The sequence below is a fragment of the Crinia signifera genome, unplaced genomic scaffold (genome assembly GCF_055691185.1).
Source record: "Crinia signifera unplaced genomic scaffold, ASM5569118v1 HAP2_SCAFFOLD_611, whole genome shotgun sequence".
Taxonomy (NCBI): domain Eukaryota; kingdom Metazoa; phylum Chordata; class Amphibia; order Anura; family Myobatrachidae; genus Crinia; species Crinia signifera.
In genome coordinates this window covers 1-20,354 of record NW_028142505.1, presented here as the reverse complement: position 1 = coordinate 20,354, position 20,354 = coordinate 1, and the positions used below count along the sequence as shown (strand labels likewise).

At 40.3% G+C, this 20,354-nt stretch overlaps 1 protein-coding gene across 1 annotated transcript in view; it reads left to right on the top strand.

Annotated features, from left to right (window-relative positions):
- Positions 1-17,326, top strand: part of LOC146055808 (uncharacterized) — a gene marked incomplete at its 3' end in the record, with an annotated part of 36,879 nt that extends 19,553 nt beyond the window's left edge. Inside the window, exons 6-11 of the mRNA XM_083168319.1 lie at positions 3,693-3,831; positions 8,138-8,308; positions 13,064-13,256; positions 13,865-14,026; positions 16,258-16,371; positions 17,186-17,326. Of these exons, the coding sequence (XP_083024445.1) occupies positions 3,693-3,831; positions 8,138-8,308; positions 13,064-13,256; positions 13,865-14,026; positions 16,258-16,371; positions 17,186-17,326 (920 nt within the window). The remainder of the gene's footprint in view (positions 1-3,692; positions 3,832-8,137; positions 8,309-13,063; positions 13,257-13,864; positions 14,027-16,257; positions 16,372-17,185) is intronic.
- Between the last annotated feature and the right edge of the window lie 3,028 nt (positions 17,327-20,354).

Below are 20,354 nucleotides of genomic sequence, written 5' to 3'. Positions count from 1 at the left end.
TATATGTGATGTGGGAAGGTTATGTTGACATGCAATAGGGATGCGTCATAGAAATTGAAAATACAGAACTCGATAGTACAAAAAGTAAAAACATAGAATAATTTAAGTGCACAAATTAGACTTGCTGTAAGTTATTCATATTCATTTTGCAGTTCTTTACCAAATACTTTTTTTTCTGTTTAGTTTGAATTCTAAAAACATAACCGTAATGTCTACGTCAGTGGCTGTGCATGGCCGAATGGAGCAGTATTTGAATTGTTCCATCAAGTGCCGCCATCGTGCACAACACTTGAATTCCCCCCAGTAGAGGTCAGGAACAGCATTGGCCTTTTATTATATAGTTTACATTCTCTACACAGTACATCAGTGCTACAACAGGCCCTGCTCAAGCAATCACATACCCCCCAACATGACCCATTGCATTCGGTACAGCATGGGTTTTCAACCTATGGCCCTCCAGATGTTGTGAAACTACATGTTCCAATATGCATTGCCACATTATTTCCTACAAGAGCATGCCAAAACTGTCAGGGCATGCTGGGACATGTAGTTTCACAACATCTGGAGGGCCACAGGTTGAAGACCTGTGCGGTACACAATGCTCTGTTACTGGATGTCCCTGGTAATGTATGATTGTCATCACCTGTGTTGAAACAACCTTCTCGTCAATAACCTAGTTCCACACAGGTGCTGGCAATCCTACATTACCAGGGAAGTCCAGGAGCAGAGCATTGTGTATTGAATGCAATGGGTCAATTTTATTATAGCAACCTGAGAAGCTTTCACCCCAAGTGCATTTACCTATACAACAACCCTATTTTCCATGTGTTTCTCAATAGTGTGGAATAAGAAAACAATTTCATCACCCCAGCTCACTGTATCTTTAAATAAAGGCATACCCGCAACTCAAAATGTGAATGATAAAATAAATGATCCTTTCTGCTGAGGGCCCTGGACTGCTACCTGAAAACACCTTATCCTAATCTACACTGCACACTTGTATATTGATCAATGCCTAATACACTTTACATTAAAGCACACACTACTCCTCCTTTTTGCTATCTCTGTTTTAGACTTGCACTGATACTTTCAAGATGTGGCTGCCCACAGCTCTTATCTCTTATCTACCTATCTTTTGGTGGATGATAGATCTGCACGCTCTAGTTACATAGTCAAAACAATCAACAGGGAATTTGGCAGAGGGGAGATACTAGCCAGCAGCTGAATTCTCCCCTATAGGTGCCCACAGACGCATCGATCCCGGCGTGTGTTCTGTGCTTAACTAGCACACATAGCATCGCATCGTATGCCTTGGTCATGCGATGTGATGCTATGCGATAAAAAGCTAGTACAAAAAGTATGTGCAGCACATGCTTTTTGTACTGTGCGATGAGGTGCCGCGGGAGCGCGCACTCCATCGCATAGCATCGCACTGCCGGGATCGGTGCGTGTGTGGGCACCATAAGACTCTGTTAACTGTTTGAGTGCCAACATCTGTGAGAAATGTGCAAAACATCCACTAAATATGCCACCATCGCTCACATTTGTTATATAAAATTAAAGGTACTTGTATACCTTCACGGCTCCCATCGCATGCCATATGTAGTGGCATGCGATGCGATTTTTCCGAGTTTTTTATGTCTATGTTGTAAAAATCGCATGCCATGTGATACGATACGATGGCATGCGATATTGATCACAAATGCATCCAAATGCATTTAAATTAGTAGCAAACATGTTAAATGCACCCCAAATGTCTTTTTCACACTGTACAACCCCCACTATCAACGCCAACCCGAAGCTTGGCGAGCGCAGCGAACCCGCGAGGGGCGGCGGTACGCGTCCTACGACCTTTTCATACCCCCACTATCCACGTCGGCGTGGAGTTGAGAATAGAAAGTGTGGCGAGCGCAGCGAGCCCGAAGCATGGCGAGCGCAGCAGATACCTGTGAAGCCCGCGAGGGGACACGGATACCTGTGAAGCCAGCGAGGGGACGCAGATACCTGTGAAGGTATCCGCGGGGCTCACCACGCTTCGGGCTCACTGTGCTCGCCACACTTTCTATTCTCAACTCCACGCCGACGTGGATAGTGGGGGTATGAAAAGGTCGCAGGACACGTACCGCCGCCCCTCGCGGGCTCGCTGCGCTCGCCACGCTTCGGGTTGGCGTTCATAGTGGGGGTGGTACAGTAACAAATGCCCTTTGGGGTGCATTTAACATGATTTCAACACATGTCAATGATTTCTTTGAAAAATGGCATCGCATCACATCGCATGCGATGCGATTTTTTCTTATGCGATGCACATCATGGGAGCTGTGATACTACACAAGTACCAAATTAAATAATAAAGTTCTATAAAATTGTATTATATTTCCTATATAAGGTAAGCATTAAAGATAATTATGATGAATAAAAATGTTTGCTTAGCAATTTTCACACCTTTTTGACAAATTCACTTGGGAATTAGAGGCTTAAGCAGTGAGGGAAGTAACATGGTAAATGACCATTATAATTAACAGTTGTGATGTCAACAAATTTATTACTACAGTACATGAATAGCAAAGGGGTTAATTCAATTAAATGCAAGTTGCCGTTCTCTGAATTTGCTTTGCAAATTGATTTTGCAATCAATTAGTAACTAGCATTGAACCAGTCCGAGTAAATTTGCATTTTTCCGTTCAAACCTCACTAAGGGCCGGATGTATTGAGCTTCACAAAGTGAGAAAATAGAGCGTGAAAAACAACCAACCAATCAGCTCGGCTGGGTTTTGAAAAATGACAGATAGGAGCTAAGTGGCTGGTTGTTTATCACTCTCTCTGGCCCTAGGGTGACAGCTAGAACTGATATTCCTTGGACACCATGCAAAACCCCTGCTCATGAGAGGTTACAGGATAAAGCCATGTTCACTCTGGGCAATATATTGTCCATTCTATAGAATTGATAATATATGCTTTGCAGAACAGCGGGGTGTACATAAGATTTATCTGTGAAAGCTGTTGTTCAGCACTATTGCGCCGGCCCGGCAGCTATATCTTGAGATATATTGACACATCTGCTTGTGTGTATTGAGCTCTAAAGTGGGCGGGCAACTTTAAATTTGTGCCCAGTTGTCATGTCCAGTGTAAACACATGGAGCGGCCAGTTAGTACGTGTGTTTGCCTACCAGATGCGTCCACTCTGACAGTAGAAATATCTGCAATACAGTATGTATAGCAATGCTGTAGTATTATGCAAGAAAGCAGAGTTCAATGGAAGGAAGAATCTTGAAAGTTAAATATAGTCCATTCCAAAGAGGACAAAGTCATTAAGAAAAGATTTGGTTGACTCGATGGATGAGGAAGAGGCATATTTTAGAGATGTTGAAGTATTATGGCCAGACTGTGCATGGCAGCAGTAAGATGTGAGAAGGCAAAGGGGTCCTGAATGGCAAGGTGGTGACATTAAGGTCAATATTCTGCATGTTTAGCTTTCAAAACCGTTGGAACATGTAGGAAGCGCTGGGGAGAGGTCAGGGGAGGAGAGGTAAGTTTTTTTGAGTATTCTTAGCATAAAGATGGTAATGTAGATCTAAGGCCCTTAGAAGTTCTCCAAGGTAGGCTGTGTAGAGGGAGAAGAAAGCTAGAGAGACATTGCTCATATTATGACTTCCATAAACAGATGGCACTATAATGCAGTTATTTCTTTTCAGAGGCTTTGTTTACTGTCGAAATGAGGAGCTGGAAACTGGTTGGATTGCCTATGGAAATGGAAAACTCCTTCACCGACCAGCATCTTTTGATAACAAGCCTCATTTTCTTTTCCAGATAATCGATCAGCATACCCTTCAGGTAATTATCAAGTGTTTCATTTAGACAGAGTACATTTTGGGGGCTGAATGCAGTCGCCGTCATGGGCATAATCTCTCCACCAAATAAACAAATGTATAGTAGGAAAAACTTGCCAAATTCAGTTTGAAGTAAACTGGCTCTTTAGGTAAAACCGGAAGTCACAGAAAGCTGCAGAACACATAGTACTAAGTATAGAAAATATAGAAGTGCTGGATTAAAGCGTATGGTTACAATACAAAAGTTTGAACGATACAATTTTAAATGTTTATATTCATTTCTGTACTGTTAACACATTTCTTTGTTTTCTAGTCATACAATGTATTCAATTGCAGTATTTGATATTATTATGGTGTAAATGTATCGAACAGTGATAACCCAAAAAGGGTTATTACTGCTTCTCAAAAATGTATTAAGACGGTGTAGGCCTATGGCAAATAATTGTACTTAACATGCCTGGTGCAACATTAAAACTAAAGCAATGTTGACCGTCCAGCGCTTATGTGGATCGCAGCTTCCAAGTTTACTTCGACATGGCGTTACTCACCTGGCTAATGCTTGCCCACAGAACTTTGTGCTATGCTTAAATCATTTTTATGTCTGACCTGTTGAGTAAAACCCTAGCTATTGGAGAGTTCTCATTTATTTTGATGAAAGTTTCTGTTGATTGTCATTCATATGTGTGGGTAATAAGCTGTTCTGCCCGTTATTGTGGTTAACATGTAACACTATTATTGTTAATGTTAGTTGCTTGCATTTCCCACTTTAGAGACACCCCCAATACTTTTTATGTTCCCATTTATTTAATATTTTGTATTTTCATTATTCTCTTCCCATCCCACATCTGTGCTAGGCAATGGTTATCTCTGCCTTTTGTGGATGAAAATTATACTCCCAAATAAGTTGATGTCACCCCATTTCTGCATAATCTGTAATTTTAAAAATGATTCATTCAATTCTCTCTCCCTCGTGAGTCATATTAGCTTTTTAGTTATCACACACAATGCGTAAGGGCATAAGATGTGTTATCTCTATTTGTAGTTTGCATGTGAGGGAATATATATTTTATACAGTATATATATATATATATATATATATATATATATATATATATATATACGGTATATATATATTTAAAAAAAATGATTAATACAGGTTGAGTATCCCTTATCCAAATATCCGTTATCCAAATTATTCCGAAAGCCCATAGTCATGTAATTTTTTAACATTTTTTTGTGCTAAAGGCATTTCTGGGGATAGGATATATAACTGGCACTAAATATGTGCAAGAAAATTACTGCTCGGCATTCAAATTCAATACCTGATATAGTACACAAACTTTGTTTTATGTTTTTGAAACTTTGTTTCATGCACAAATAAAACATATTTGTGTGTATTTCATGTGTTAGATGTTTTTATACAACATAAATGCAAGATTCCTTATTGAAATAAAAAAATATTCAGAAATACGGAATAATCCGTTAACCTATAATACTAGTTTATCTCCTTAGATTTGACTGAACATTTCTTTTGGGTCTGAATATGGTTAGGAGACGGATATTTCCAGTCTCTGTACATGTTAAATATTTTAATTTGTGAAATGTGAGGTAAGTGTTAGGACAATGGTCTCCCAACAGGATATTACTGCAACAAGTTTGGGGACCACAATAAGGCCCTGTTATAGTAGAGTAATAGGGACTGTCCTTCTGGTAGGGTGTGTCTTCTGTAATGTTCTTTGTGTAGTGTCGTGATTGTACATATTTGTGAAAAGCTAGCTAGTTGTGCATGCACTTCCATGGGACCACTTGTCCTTCATCCCCCCTCCCAAATGGTGTTCTGATACTGTCCAAGTTGTCAGCAAGGAGGGCTATAGCTGGTAATGCAAGCTATTAGGGCAATTTGAATGGTAGTTGTTGGGGAATCACAAAAACGAAATAATTTGTTGACTGCTGCTCTTTTAGGCACCCCATTCTCTGTTTACTTAATTAGAAGAACTTGGCTCAGGCGAGTATGTGTGCTGGTTATGATATTCACAAAATGATGTAAACGCTGATGTGATGCCTATTTTCAATGCTCTGCAGAGACGTTTGCAGTAATATCGTATCATTAAGTGCATTAATGGGTCTGATGTGTTAATAGGAAGGGTGAGAAATGTATTGAGCTTGTGTTTATCAGTTGAGTGTGTGCTTTTCAGCATAGGGGACAGTGGGGCAGATTCATTAAGCCTGGTGAAGTGATAAAGTGGCCGGTGATCACGCGCCAGCCAATCCACTCCTAACTGATATTTTTCAAACCTGGCCTGTAACTTGGCAGTAAGAGCTGATAGGCTTGTACTTTATCACTGGCCGCTTGATCACTTCACCAGCCTTATAAATCTGCTCCAGTGTTAGAATCACTTGCCTATATAAGAGATGTGAATAAGTTGCTTTGTAAGTTAGTATTTAGACCAGGCATGTCCAAACTATGGCCCTCCAGCTGTTGTGAAACTAAAAGTCCCACCATGCCTTGCCACAGTTTGCTAATAGGGAATGCTAAAACTGTGGCAAGGTATGCTGGGATGTGTAGTTTCACAACAGCTGGAGGGCCACAGTTTGGACATGCTTTTAGACCTTGCATCTCTTTCCCTAGTTGCTGTTACCTTCCGCATTGCCAGCTTTCTGGAGGACTGGTAGCTGGAGTTAGCAGCTTGGTCACACTCTCCGTTCCGTTTTCCTGTGCCAGACTTGTCTTTCACTTACATATTGTCAATCAAAATTTGATGTGTATTGTTGGCCAGATAGAGATCTTCTGTTACTATATTGTTAGGAGAGTATAGAATCTAAATTGGGATTTGCCTTTATACCCAAGGGTGCTGAGTCTACAGTCAGGTCAGCAGTTTAAAATGAAAATCCCATTTTGCTGAACCATGTTGCAATGTGATATGCCAGCTAAGGCGCTACTTGAGGTATAGTTAGATTAGGCAGCTCAGTATAATAATAGCCATCCGTACAAGGCATTTACAATACGTAATCTCATCACCGTATAGTAGATCAGACTTATCGTTCATGTAAGCAAAAGTGTTAATGTATGGCGAGCTCTTATTATTGGATATTGAACAAAATGACTTTTATGAGAAATAAGAAATGGAAGCATGGTTGCTGTGCTTTCAAATTTGGAAGTACTTTTTAATTAAACATTTATATGATTATTTTATTATGTAAATTTATTGTTTTTGTTTCCCTATTGAATCTACATAATCTACACTATATATATATATATATATATATATATATATATATATATATATATATATATATATGGAAATGGAAAGATAGAAGGGGGCGCCCAATAGTGCAATAAAGTTTTTTTTATTTAAAAAAAAAACAGAATAAAAAAATACACTCATTAAAAAGGACTCGTACCGAGTTTGACCTCAGCAGTGGGCTGATTACCACTAGATATATACAATCCTCACTGGCAGTACTGCAATCTCAAAAGCAATAGTCACCGCTTCAGACGGCTTCCACGGGACCTCCTGGTTCTCCGGACAGCCGGCGTCTCTCAGAGTTCCAGGGTAGATGTTATACCGCTCGTGTCTGCTCTCTGCCAGGAGTATCAGGATGGAAACGTCACGATGGCCACGCCCCTACGCGTTTTGTCATGGACTTCGTCACCCCACTGACGAAGTCCATGACGAAACGCGTAGGGGCGTGGCCATCGTGACGTTTCCATCCTGATACTCCTGGCAGAGAGCAGACACGAGCGGTATAACATCTACCCTGGAACTCTGAGAGACGCCGGCTGTCCGGAGAACCAGGAGGTCCCGTGGAAGCCGTCTGAAGCGGTGACTATTGCTTTTGAGATTGCAGTACTGCCAGTGAGGATTGTATATATCTAGTGGTAATCAGCCCACTGCTGAGGTCAAACTCGGTACGAGTCCTTTTTAATGAGTGTATTTTTTATTCTGTTTTTTTTAAATAAAAAAAACTTTATTGCACTATTGGGCGCCCCCTTCTATCTTTCCATTTCTTTTAGTTTCCTGGCGCTTGGGATAAGCACCTAACAGAAGGGGAGCGACGGTCCAAATAATTACTTGAAGGACAAGTGCAGACTAAAACCAACTTTTAGTGCCAGAAAGTAAACTAATTTTGGCACAAGAAGCCCAGATATTCGGGCTTTAGCTCTGCAAGTGTCAGCGCTCCTATACCACCAACAAACCATCCGATATATATATATATATATATATATATATATATAATTATATTTTCTTGCAATAACTATTTGTATATGTACAAACTTGACAATATTATACTAATGCTTTTATTTGTAGATCTCTCAGATAATCACCATGCCAGCCAATCATTTTCCTGTCGGTAGCAATATGACAACAGTGCACCTATCCTCAGATGGTACATACTTCTATTGGATCTGGTCTCCAGCGAGCCTTAATGAGAAGACTCCCAAAGGCCACTCTGTTTTCATGGACATCTTTGAACTAAGTGTAAGATAATATGGTCTTCTTATACTAGTTGTATTCTGTAAATAGGGTGCATTTATGGCAGGAATGTAAAAAAAAAATGTGTAAAAGTGAGTCCTTTTCATTTTTAAATCTTTATTTTGTTTGTTACATTAATGATTAGGGTAACTACATATCATACAATCATATTAGAGAAAAATATGTGGTACAGTATAGTGCATTCAAAACATGCACCAGTTTAAACTCAGAAAGAGCTCTGGAAATGAGAGGATACAAAGTCGATAATTGCATTTACGATGTAATCACTCTGCAAATATCACTGTTCCTAATATCAAAGTTCATGATTTAAAACCACCATTGGTTTTGACGCTCTGCTTTCATTTGTATTGAAGTCTGATTATGGAGCTGTGACGTTAGATTTTAGCAGCAGTCCTTTACACTTATTGTTAGTAGTCTGCTAGTTGGAGGGGACTTTCATGTGTTCAAGGAAGTTAATTGCTCATAAAACTGTTTGGAGTGTTTATATAGTATGCTTTCAATATATTCCAATCAATAGGATAGCCCAGTGGTTCCCAAACTTTTTTGAATCATGGCATCCTAAAGTGTCAGAACTAGGCCAAAAAATAATGTAGAACAAAAAAATGAAATTATGTAGATTACGTTGATCTGTCATCCTTTGTGTCAGTTTTGTGGTGAAGGACCAGATTATGAGGCAGATTTATTATCAGGTTCATAACATTCTTTATTAATCCCCTTTTGCTTCACCACTTTATCGTGGTGAAGCTGCAGTGCAAATCGCCAGAATGTATTATTTTATAATTGTTCGTTATGGGAGTGCGTTATCCCCTCCCATCAGGGATATGCATCCTCCCATAACGTGTGTGCGCTCCTCCCCGGCTGTGTGTTCTGCGCAGTTTTCCTTTTGTTCAGCGCTGCTTGTTGGTCTCCGCCGTTTTCAAATTAAAACTGCGCATGCTCCGGATTAGGTTCGCCTGGGTTGAGGTATACCCGGCGCATGCTCTGTTTTCATTTCAAGATGTCTGAGACCAGGAAGCAGGAAATTTATGGCAAAAATAAGCGGAGAGCGCGTGCCCACAAATCAGTTTAATAAATAAGGTAGGAGGCAGGATCCTACTATTAAATAACGTCCCTGCGCTATGCCGCCTGCCCCGCACTGCCAAACCTTAAAAACCCACATCACGGGTGTCCTATATCAGGGGGAAGAGCTCTCCCCTGCCATAACGCATGGGGATAGCACATATTCCCCTGATAGTCACTTGATAAATCTACCCCTCTGTTTTGATTGGCAGCCACCATCACTGGTTTTGTCTATTACATTGACCATAAATACTTTGAATTGGTCCTGGACCACCAATCCGTGGCACCCCTGCAAGGCTCATGAGGCACACAAGGTTGCCACAGCACACAGTTTGGGAACCACTGGGATAGCCTATTGTGACTTTAAATGCATAAAATAATATCCTGCTATTTTATTTTACTCAATGTACAATTCCTTGTATAGTTAATTGCTATCCTCGCTTGTAAATTTTAAACTGGTGGAAGAGGTTAAATTAGTATTATAAATTATAGAACGTACATGTAAAACTGGTTGCGAAACCCATTCATGGAAACCAAAAACTGGACACTATTTGCACATTTCAACTCTGCATCTCAGGGAGGCGCTGAGCTGAAATTTCGTGCTCCCCTCACACGGCTCTTCACTTCCTAATGGAGCAACAATTGAAATTGCTTCGTCAGTCACCATCAAATAGCAGTAACAGCGTAAAACAATTGAATTGCCATTTCTAAGTTATAATGAAACAATGTAGGCCCAATTTCTGGAAGCTTATCAGTAGAGATCTCGGATTTTGTGCCATGCCCCTTTCTTGTTCTGGATATCTGCCATAAATATAGACTCTGACCTAGCTTTTGGTTATGCACAGTACACTTGTTTGTTGGAAGTAGTGTATAAACAATTTTTCATTATCTGATGTGAGAAATGTAATGGGCTAAGTTTAGGGACAATCTAGAATCATTACTTGCTGTGTAGCAAAAGCTAATGTCATTCCTGCAACTTAAGTGCCACATGATAGGCCCTTCTGCAAACATTGGGGCACTGCTAGATTGCAGAAGTCTATTCTGTTGTGTATCTTGTTGTCTGCAATATGGAGCTTCCAGAGTCTCTGATACAAAGCATAAATGCTATACAAGGTGTTCCTTTTGTGTTCAGTCACTGTGTGCTGCAGCAAACTTGCACAGGGTTTAGTCATTCCTGGTGGCAGGTGGATAATGTAGGTGTGGTCACATTACAATTTCTCAATATTGGAGGGGAGTTATTGGCCACATTGTACTTTGTTTGCTCATCATTTACACATGACCATAAAATTAAATGAGAAAATGTCAATTGTTTCCCTACTAAAGTTTAAAAAATATACAGATGTGTCAACATTTATCTTGGTTTTATTGTGCCATGTATGGCACAATTTGGCACACTTTGGACTTAGAATCCATCTACTTGCTAAATTTGGAACAAAAGCTAAGCCATGTTTTACATGTTGTGACAAATTGAGGAAAAAAACCCAAGATTTATATGGACACATCTGTACACCCTTCTTTTTGACCATTGACAAGTGTGGATGCATTTCTTTTTTTTCCGAAAATGTTTTGCTCCCTGACCCCCCCCCCTTACTGTAAAACATTTATTTCAGTAAGTCAAACAGTAGTGAGAGTTAGTGTATATGGGCGCTTAGGTGATCTAATTCATTTAATAAAAAATAGTGTATAAATACGCACAAAATCAGGTTGTTCCACTGCGTGTCTGATGTCCAATCAGTTTTAGTACCAAGATATTAACCACTTTTTTTAGGGGAAATAGTGTTCCTCAGAAGGATGTGGTGGTCCAATGTGGTGTTTTAGAAAATAACCTTCAGTACGTCTTCAAGGTTTAGAAGGAGATTAGCACATTCGGATTGGTGAAGCTGGGACCAACAGCAAACAGCAATCAAATATGGGTTCAGTGTAGAGGAAGTGCACAGTTCAACTCCCTAAGCAGGAACATTTCCTGCTTAGGGAGTTCAACTGTGCACTTCCTCTACACTGAAGTTGCAGCTGAACCCCCTTGAACTGCTTGGGAGCTTTCTGGGCTGCAGGGTCTTATGCAGTCCTTTTGCATACCTTGTATCGCATGTGATCCCAGCAAGTGCTGCCGGAGGCTGTCCCATCCAACAGACAGCACTTGTGATCTAGGGTCTCCGATCCAATGTGCACAGGACTGCAGATCGGATTTAGAACACATGAGATTTGCTTGATTTCTCAGCTTGATAGGTGTCAGAATAGGCAAAATGTATGACCAGCTTCCACCCCCCCCCCCCCTTTTCTAGTTGCCTAATTGTAACAGTAATTCCGTTAATACTAAATATTCTCATTTGTAGATTTAACTAATTTCGAAAATGGCTCTAGAAAAATGTTCTAGCAAAGCTCTTCCCCGGATTATGATTATCTCTATACCAGCTCTCAGTATTTATTACCGATGTGCAGTAATCCTTTAATAATTAGCTAATTCATTAACAAAATGTTACAATGTCTCCATACCACCTTTAGCAGGCCACAGGAAATGCCATCTCCTTTGGTTCTGGTGGTTTATATGAGAGAGAAAGTAGGATTTTTTGGGTTTTTTTACAAATCCTTTTTCTGCTTTAACAGACTGTTCCTGCATCAGTTTGCAAATAGACTGAAGTCGAATACAACCAAAATACAACAAGACTGAAGCCAAGTACAATCAAATGGTGGGGTAAGTGTGAAGCTCCCACATGTGGTTTTCTTTTAAAGCTGTACAAGAAATCAGACATGGGAGCTTTACACTTACCCCACCATTTGATTCCAATTTTTGCCTACATCTGAGGTATTTACAATGCATATACTATTGAATAGGAAGTTAAACCACACCATTTAATTTTACTGGGTTTAAGCCTGTTCATTATTTGGTTGTATTAGACTTCAGCCTATTCGCAAACTGATGTGTGAACAGTCTGCAAAAGCTGGTTTTACCTATTAGTTTATCCCTGAAGAAGTCTAAGGAATGAAACACAGAGGTTTAAAAGTGCATTGTTCAAATATTCAGCTGGTAATTTGATTATCTGCAGTTATGGTCTTCAAGGAGAACCAAATAAGCATTACTTAATCTTTCAGCATTCAATGCAAACATGTATGCTGAACTTTTATCATTACAAATCCTGCACTCGTTCTACAGGAATCTTGTTCTTATGTTAAATCTGAAATACGTTTTTTCATGTCTGGAGGATGATAAATTTTAATGATATATCCTATATCTTTGGAAAAATTTCCTACTAGGGGTGTATTAACTACTGAAAGGCTTATTTTTTGGTGTTTGGTATTGAATTCTGACTAACAAAGGATCCTTTTAGAGGAGCAGCCACTATTTGTGTATTAGGCATTTCTGTGGTTTATGTTTATATGGTATACTGTGTAATATAGATGTGTGTGTTATTTCACCTTTATATATTCACTTCTTTTATATAATGTGTCCTACTGTACATTTAAGTTCTATTTTTACTAGTTCCTATATAACATGGACTTACAGTACGCTTTGTTTATAAGACTTGCAGGAATAAAAATATGTGCCATTTTGTGCTGGTGTCTATTCTCAACCCTGTAACTGTTTGTTTCTGTACAATACTTCTGAAGTTTCATTTCGTCAGCCTTTCCAGATATTAGAATTTCAATTTAATCACAGTTTTTCTATATGCATATCTCGCTTAGGTGGAAAATGGCGTGCACATGGCAAGCCCCCTTCATGAGCGCATCATACTAATGAGAAAAGAGGGGGAGTCTGCAAAAAGTATAAATGAAATGCTGCTCAGTAGACTGTCCAGATACAGAGCTTCTCCTTCAGCAACTCTAGCCGCCCTCACTGGATCAACTATTTCCAACACACTGAAAGAGGACCAAACTGGTAAGGCTGCCCCTTTTTTGGGGGAGTATAATTATATGTTATTCTGTATTCTAATACATTTTAAATTATTTACTTTTTTAAATTAAAATATTTGTTACAAAGGGCTGTATATGTACATATAAAAAATGTAAATACAAATATTGAGCGCCTGAGTGTGCAGAGTGTACTGCATACCCCCCGGGGACATGAGAGTACTGAAGACTAGGGATGGCCTACAACGGATCAAAATCATGGATGATTCATGGTCAAAACAGAATACTTTTCTATTGATGGGGGAGAACTATATATACCATACATCGATGGCGCAGTTGGATTTTTACTGCACATTACTTATTGTTCACCGGGTAGGGTTCACCGGTGATCAATAAATACAATGGGCCAAATGTAATAGGATGAGAGTTTCAGAAAGTGAGAGATTTTGGGAGAGTTTTCCTATTTTTTTTTTTTTTTTAAAGCAGCAATCAATTACATGGCAAAATCAACCTGCGTTTGCATTGTCAATGATTGCCACTTTAAAAAAATGGGAACACTCTCCCAAAATCTCTCACTTTCTGAAACTTTCATTCTATTACATTTGACCCAATATCTCTTAAACTTCTTTGTTACAGCAGCAAATACAAGCTGTGGCCTGCCACTGAAAATGTTAAGGAAGACCCCAATGTATACATGTGGCACATACTTGGTTCTTATTGTACCACCCCCTGGAGGTTCTGGAAGCTCAGCCACACGATCTCTGTTTGGTGGAACTAGTGGGTTGTCGTCTCTAAAAAGTAAGTGTCCATATCCGTCTACTCCATTTATCTCTTGTTGTTTTGCGCTTTGCTCTGGTCACTCTGGTCATCTTCTCTTGTGCTCTATTTAGAAGCCTATGCATCTCTCTTCTCTACACCTTTCTCATAGACCTAGTCACTATTAGTTGTACAGTAAAATGTCTCCTTCTTTTCGCCCATGTGTTTTTTCTCCTATGTTTTGTTTCTCTGTTCTCACTTTATACTGTCCCATGTGATGGAAACGAAGTTGAATTGCAGGAAGTTTATGTATGAATGATAAGTATGGTCAGGAGCGTATCCAGGAAAATATAACAGGGGGCACCATGTTTGGGGAAGCCTTGGCCTTTTAAGTAATGTCAGACATCTGAGTACTTGAACATCTAATGGAGCTGCGACCTGAACTTATGAAAGAATAGTGTCTTCAGGAAATTCCATTGCTGATTGTGTCCAGCACATAGGGCTCTGGCTGCATAGTACATGTTCTTCTCTCTTCCTCCTGCCCCTTGTTTCCTGGCAGACTGCATGCTGATTAGTCACATCTGTAACTTCAAATGTCATTGCTGCTGGGCCCCTAGCAAGTACAGTGTGTTTGGTGTTCTGATCTATTTCTCCTCCATATCCGGTGTGCCGCTGCTCCTCCTCCCTCCCTGTCCTCCTCTTTTTCTCCACCGGACAATCTGGGATCTGCTCTCTTACCCTACCGCACTGTCTGCCTCATTCTACACTGCCTCAGTCCGCATCTGACCATTCAGAGTCTGGCCACCACTGTGACACTGACCACAATTGTCAGTGTGACTGTAGTCTAGTGCTAGCGAAGGCTGCAGCGCTGTGGTTCGGATCAATAATAAGGATCCAATCTGTGGCAAGCTCGCTCAGAGAAGGGGGAGAGATGGTTTTAATCCCCATATACTAGTGGATAGTGCGATTGGAGCTCTGACCGTGCTGCTGCTGCACCTGCTAGGTGCCTGGCATCAATTACAATAAAATATGTGCATTAAAAACATGTCCAAAAATGATGGTGGCATGTGCCTGGGTGCCTTCCCCCACCCTAACTTCAGGTTGTTGTCAAACTGATGCATCTTTTCTAACCTATACTGTACAATTTGAAATCTAAATAAGTGTTCTGTGCAATCGATGTAATGATGTAAGGCAATATGAACTCAATTCCTGTTAGTGCTATATATAAATATTCTGGTAAACCTGGTTAGGTCATTCCCTCTCTTTGTAGGGTCACCTTATCAGCAGTTCTTGTTTTAAATATGGCACTGAAGCCACATGTCAGAGTATGCTTAATACTGTAGATCACTAATCCTAACAAACTGATGTCCTGATTCAGACCTGATCGCTGCTGTGCAAATTTGAAGACGACTGCGATCAGTTAGCCACCGCCCAGTAAGAGTAAAAATCACACTCCGTACAAGTCAGTGAATGGCTTGCGAAAAGATCGCTGTTTTGTAATTTCATTTGCAACTCAATCACCATCTAAAGATTTTCCCAGTCTGTGCAAGTGTTCATAACTGACCCTACGTCAGAGACCGGGTGAATGAGGCACACACCCTCCGTGAAAGCGCCTGTTCTGTTCTTGACTAATGCTTCCTGTCAGTCAAGTTGCTAGGGGATTGCAAAAAAAGTACTTGGTTATTTATGTCGCTGTTTGTCGTTGTGCATGTGCGCTATGATCTGGAAACATGAAATGTCTGCTATCGATCGGCTTGTCAATTCGCACAACTATTATCAGGTCTGAATAACCCTGAGTACAAAAATTACATCCCATGCTATGAATTACAAAGTTACATACTTGTTGTATTTTGCCCCAAAAGGGGGAAAAAAAACAAAAACAAATACCCTCATCTAATTAGTGGCCCTTGCTGTGAGTTGGACCCCCCACTTGTCCTATTAACTAACATGACCTACAGTATATGCTTACTCCAAGCAATTCAACATGTGCTAACGGTAACCTCTATTTTGGTGGTTTCATAACAATTGTTTCAGTGACCCATTACTTGGGAATTTTTTAATGTCTACAGCAAGAAATGGATGTGCACTGGGGAGAAGGGAATTTTCTAACATAAATAAATGCAGGTCTGATTTTGGAACTAGATTGTTAACGTAAATGGTTTTACTTTTGTTCACCCACTTTCATCAGAACACTTTTCCTAGTTTCAGCAGCTCGAGTATAAAGCCTAATTGCTGCACAAGTGTTAATCTATTGAATGTTTTTACTCTTTCAGTTCTTGCTTCCAGCCTTGTGTTTAACATTTCTGATGGTCAGTTCACAAACCGAGCTGACCTTATTGATGCTGCTGGCAGCTCCCTTGGACGAGGGGCAATAGTGACAGGACTTGGTGAGTTGTGGACACTGTAGCTTTTCTTTCTTTAGTATTTTTAAATAAGTGTGTTGTTGTTGTTGATTTTGTTTTTATTATTTATTGTTATTTAAATAGCTCACACATATTCCACAGCGCTTTAGAGCGTATATTTGAACATTCACATAGATAAGTCAGGGACTCCCTCTGTGGTCTCCCTTATATATTAGCTCTGTATATTTTATTCCATCCCTGTGCATTGTTGCGCCACTGTGTTTATATTCTGATACCACCCCTGTGCATTGTTGCACCAGTGTGTTTATATTCTGCTACCACCCCTGTGCATTGTTGCACCAGTGTGTTTATATTCTGATACCACCCCTGTGCATTGTTGTGCCAGTGTTGTTTATTGGTCAATATCTGCACATTGTTGCGTTTGTATTTTTGTATATACCACCATTGTGCATTGTTGCATTCACAGCCTGCCATTCTGCTGTTTAGCACTTCTAGGGGATATCCCAGCCAACCTCATTCTCTGTAGTTAGTTCCCCTTTTGCGATCGGATCGCCCCCATAGACACGTTGTCTCCCATTAAGACCTGGCAGCATCGGGGTTGGAGCCGGCATAACCAGCTCCTTCGGACGCGGCTGTTATAGGCGAAGCCTAGCATTTGCACATGTTCACGGACCACGGTTTGGGGTAACAGAGTTAGGGGGCAGGCTGGCGGTGCTCCCTCAGGCTCTTACAGTGAGTATGTATGTATTCATTTGTATCTGTGTGTGTGTGTGTATATATGTTTGTGTATGTTTTAGATACTATATGTAACAATGTTACTTTGTTCTCCTTTGGTTAGGTGCTTGTTATGATACTATGAATAACATGATCTGGACCTGCTCTAATGATTACGTTGATCAGTGGTGTAATCCAGGGAACCAGGCTTTCCATGTTGTGTGCCAGAGATTAGGTGTCACTCACATTATTGCTGACCCCAAAGGTAAATATGATCTTATTCAAGACTTTCTAAGTTTCCAAATAAACAACGATTTTGACATTATGTATGTAGGATATTGTATAGCACTTTTAGTATTTTCTGTCTGGCAGGTCTTCTCAGCCTGGTGTTATGTAGAAAAATATACTTATGACTTCTGTGCAATCCATTTCCTTCTATTTTGGTTTGGATCCCTGGCTAACTGCTCATTCCTATCCAGATGCATACAAAGCTATGCTTCTTCATTGTGGTTACTATTAAGTACTCCTGAAACTACACATCCAAGGGCTACCCTTTTTTAAGAGGAGATGTAATTTTACAAGTCTTGCTGGCAACATATAATCTTTAATAGTTTTATTATGTTGACGAACATAGACCGTTGTTAAAGTAAGGCAGTAAATGCAAACATAAGTAAAAAGTATTGCTTTATTCTCTTAATCCATTCTTCTTATGCCCAGGACTTGCTTCATTTACATATTCAGTAGTGTAGCTATATGCCACGTTTATGGAACCGCCGGACTCTAGATTGCTGTTGGAGGCAGTTCTGCAGCCCTACTCACTTCTTATTGATTTGAGCTCCCCAATAATGTTACCATACCAGGGAGGGGATATCTGCCCGGTATACGGTCACTGGGTGGACAAAAGGAAGGTCAACATGTCTGAAGGTCAACACATGCATTAGGTCGACAGTGAAAAGGTGGGGTTACATACATGGGGGCCTTGCTTATGAGAAAGCTTGCATTCAATATGAAAGCGGGCACAGCTGAAGCAAGAAGTTTGGCTCCAAGTTGACAATGGGACCCTTGTGAGGGGACAGTAATGTGGTGGAAGTAGGGTAAGCCGTAATAAAGAAATGGATTTTCAGAGATTGAAAAGCAATGTGTGAGACTGGCATTGCTTGTGATAAAGCGGGAGAATACTTTGAGACACTGTTGACAAGAATTCTGGGTGTCTCCAGTGTAGGATTGATTCTGTAGGAGAATAAGTGAATTGATTCCCCAAAGAGAAGCTATGTAATATGTATACTGGGAAGAAGAATAGGCTGCAGAGTACATGGCCTTGTGGGACACCAACAGATAGTGGGTGTGGAGTAGAGGATGAACCAAACAAGTTGAAGGTGGCAAAGCGATGATCTGGGTTAGATGACTTATTTATTAAACCAGTGAAGAAAATACAAGAACTTGCTTTCTTATAAGCTTGTTTGGTTGTTTTGGCTACACCCTTTCCATAAAATCATACAGTCATGCAATCACCGTAGTGAAATTAGCTGTCCTAGGATGCCAACCTTTTAATCAAATACAATTGTAAAATGTTTTCCTTACTAGTTTTGTTAAATGGAGCAACAACTGCGCAACCACAAAGCCACACAAGACCACGGAATGGGACCTGCATCTGCTGAAGCACATAGCTCACAAAAATAAAATCATTATTTTGCAATTGCAACACTCGATATGGAATTGCTAATGGCCTTTGGAAACAGCTTTACCACAAGAACGGTTAGTCAGGTGTTTCACAGATTGGATTTCCATGATTGAGTAGCTGCAGCCAAGGCCCTCATTCAGGTTCCCTCGCTCCCCTGCGAGTTGGCACAGGGGAGCGATGTTTTGCGACTGCGCATGTGCATAATTTACATGCATGTGCTGCCACATTGTGCATGTGGCCACGGTGAAATGATTATTCGCTGGCGAAATGCACACAGCAGTGCGGGTGGGGTAGCACCCAAACGCTGTGCGTTCCTATGGAAATTCGCCCCTGAACTGGGTGCGTGCGACGAACTTCAGCGGATTTGAGCTGCATGCCCTCTTCCCGTACAGGGAGCCTGCAGATCTAAGACACCAGAGAGGGGTTATCAATATGTGAGTGTTGTAGTAATCATTCAATGGTCAGCAACCATCGAATGATTTCTCGCGCGCAAGCTGCTGCAAAACATCCATCAGCATGGGTGCAGATCTGCAATTTGTGTACATGCGGGCGGCAGGCAGCATTTAGATGACCAGCAAAGCTTTGTGGGTCAACCAGAATGATCCCCCAAACCTCAGCTCACCACTGGTACAGCGAAGAGTCGATTGAAGTAATGTAAAGTTTTCCTGTTTTAGCATAACAATGACCCATGTGCTAAGCTAGATGCATCAGAAAATGGTTTGCAGAGTTTATTGTTAAAGAATTTGACTGGCTGCATTGTGTCCTGATGACCTCAATGCCACTGAACACCTTTTATGATGAATTGTAATGATTTGAGAGCTAGGAATTCTTGCCCAGCATGATTCAGGAATTAGACATTCAACAATAACATGGACTATTTCATTATTATGGGTTTTTTTTGTCCGCATATGTTTGCTGATGGTGTGTAGGTTTGTCTATGGTAGTTCTGAAAACATTTACTTTCAGCTAGTACCACCTGGATCTTATTCATTACAGTTTTATTGCACTGGGTTTGTGCTTTGTCGACCCAGAACTTTATTCAAATTGTTCCTTGGCATCCTTTATCTTCATCAGTTTTTGCCACAACCAGCTTACAAAAACGATATGAATACTGCCGCATAATGAATCATCAAAGGTTTATAGTCTGACAAGCTTATTAAATAAAAAGATTTATTTAATGTTAGTGCACACGGAAACCCATCGTTTATACATAATTGTAGAGCTTTGTTTCTTTTATTTTAGCTGAATCTGCACACTTCGAGCAACAACTTTTTAATAGAATTGCATTGAGATTCCTGTGGTTAATTACCACATTAATTGTTACAGAGAAACAAACTCTAGCATATAATTTGCAGGGTTATATTGTTACTAATTGTTGCAGATAAAACCATAAACAGTCCTGCACCACTGTGCTAAAGTAACTCTTACCTGCGCTCTGCAGGTAAGAGTTACTTTAGCACAGTGGTGCATTTCTAAAGGTTCAGTACAGCTCCAAAAAGATAATACAACAATGACTAGTTATACAGCAGCTAGCTGATATGACCATGAATTACAGGTTCTCTAAACCCTGCAAAGATATCCCTAGAATGTATCCTCCACAATAATATCTACA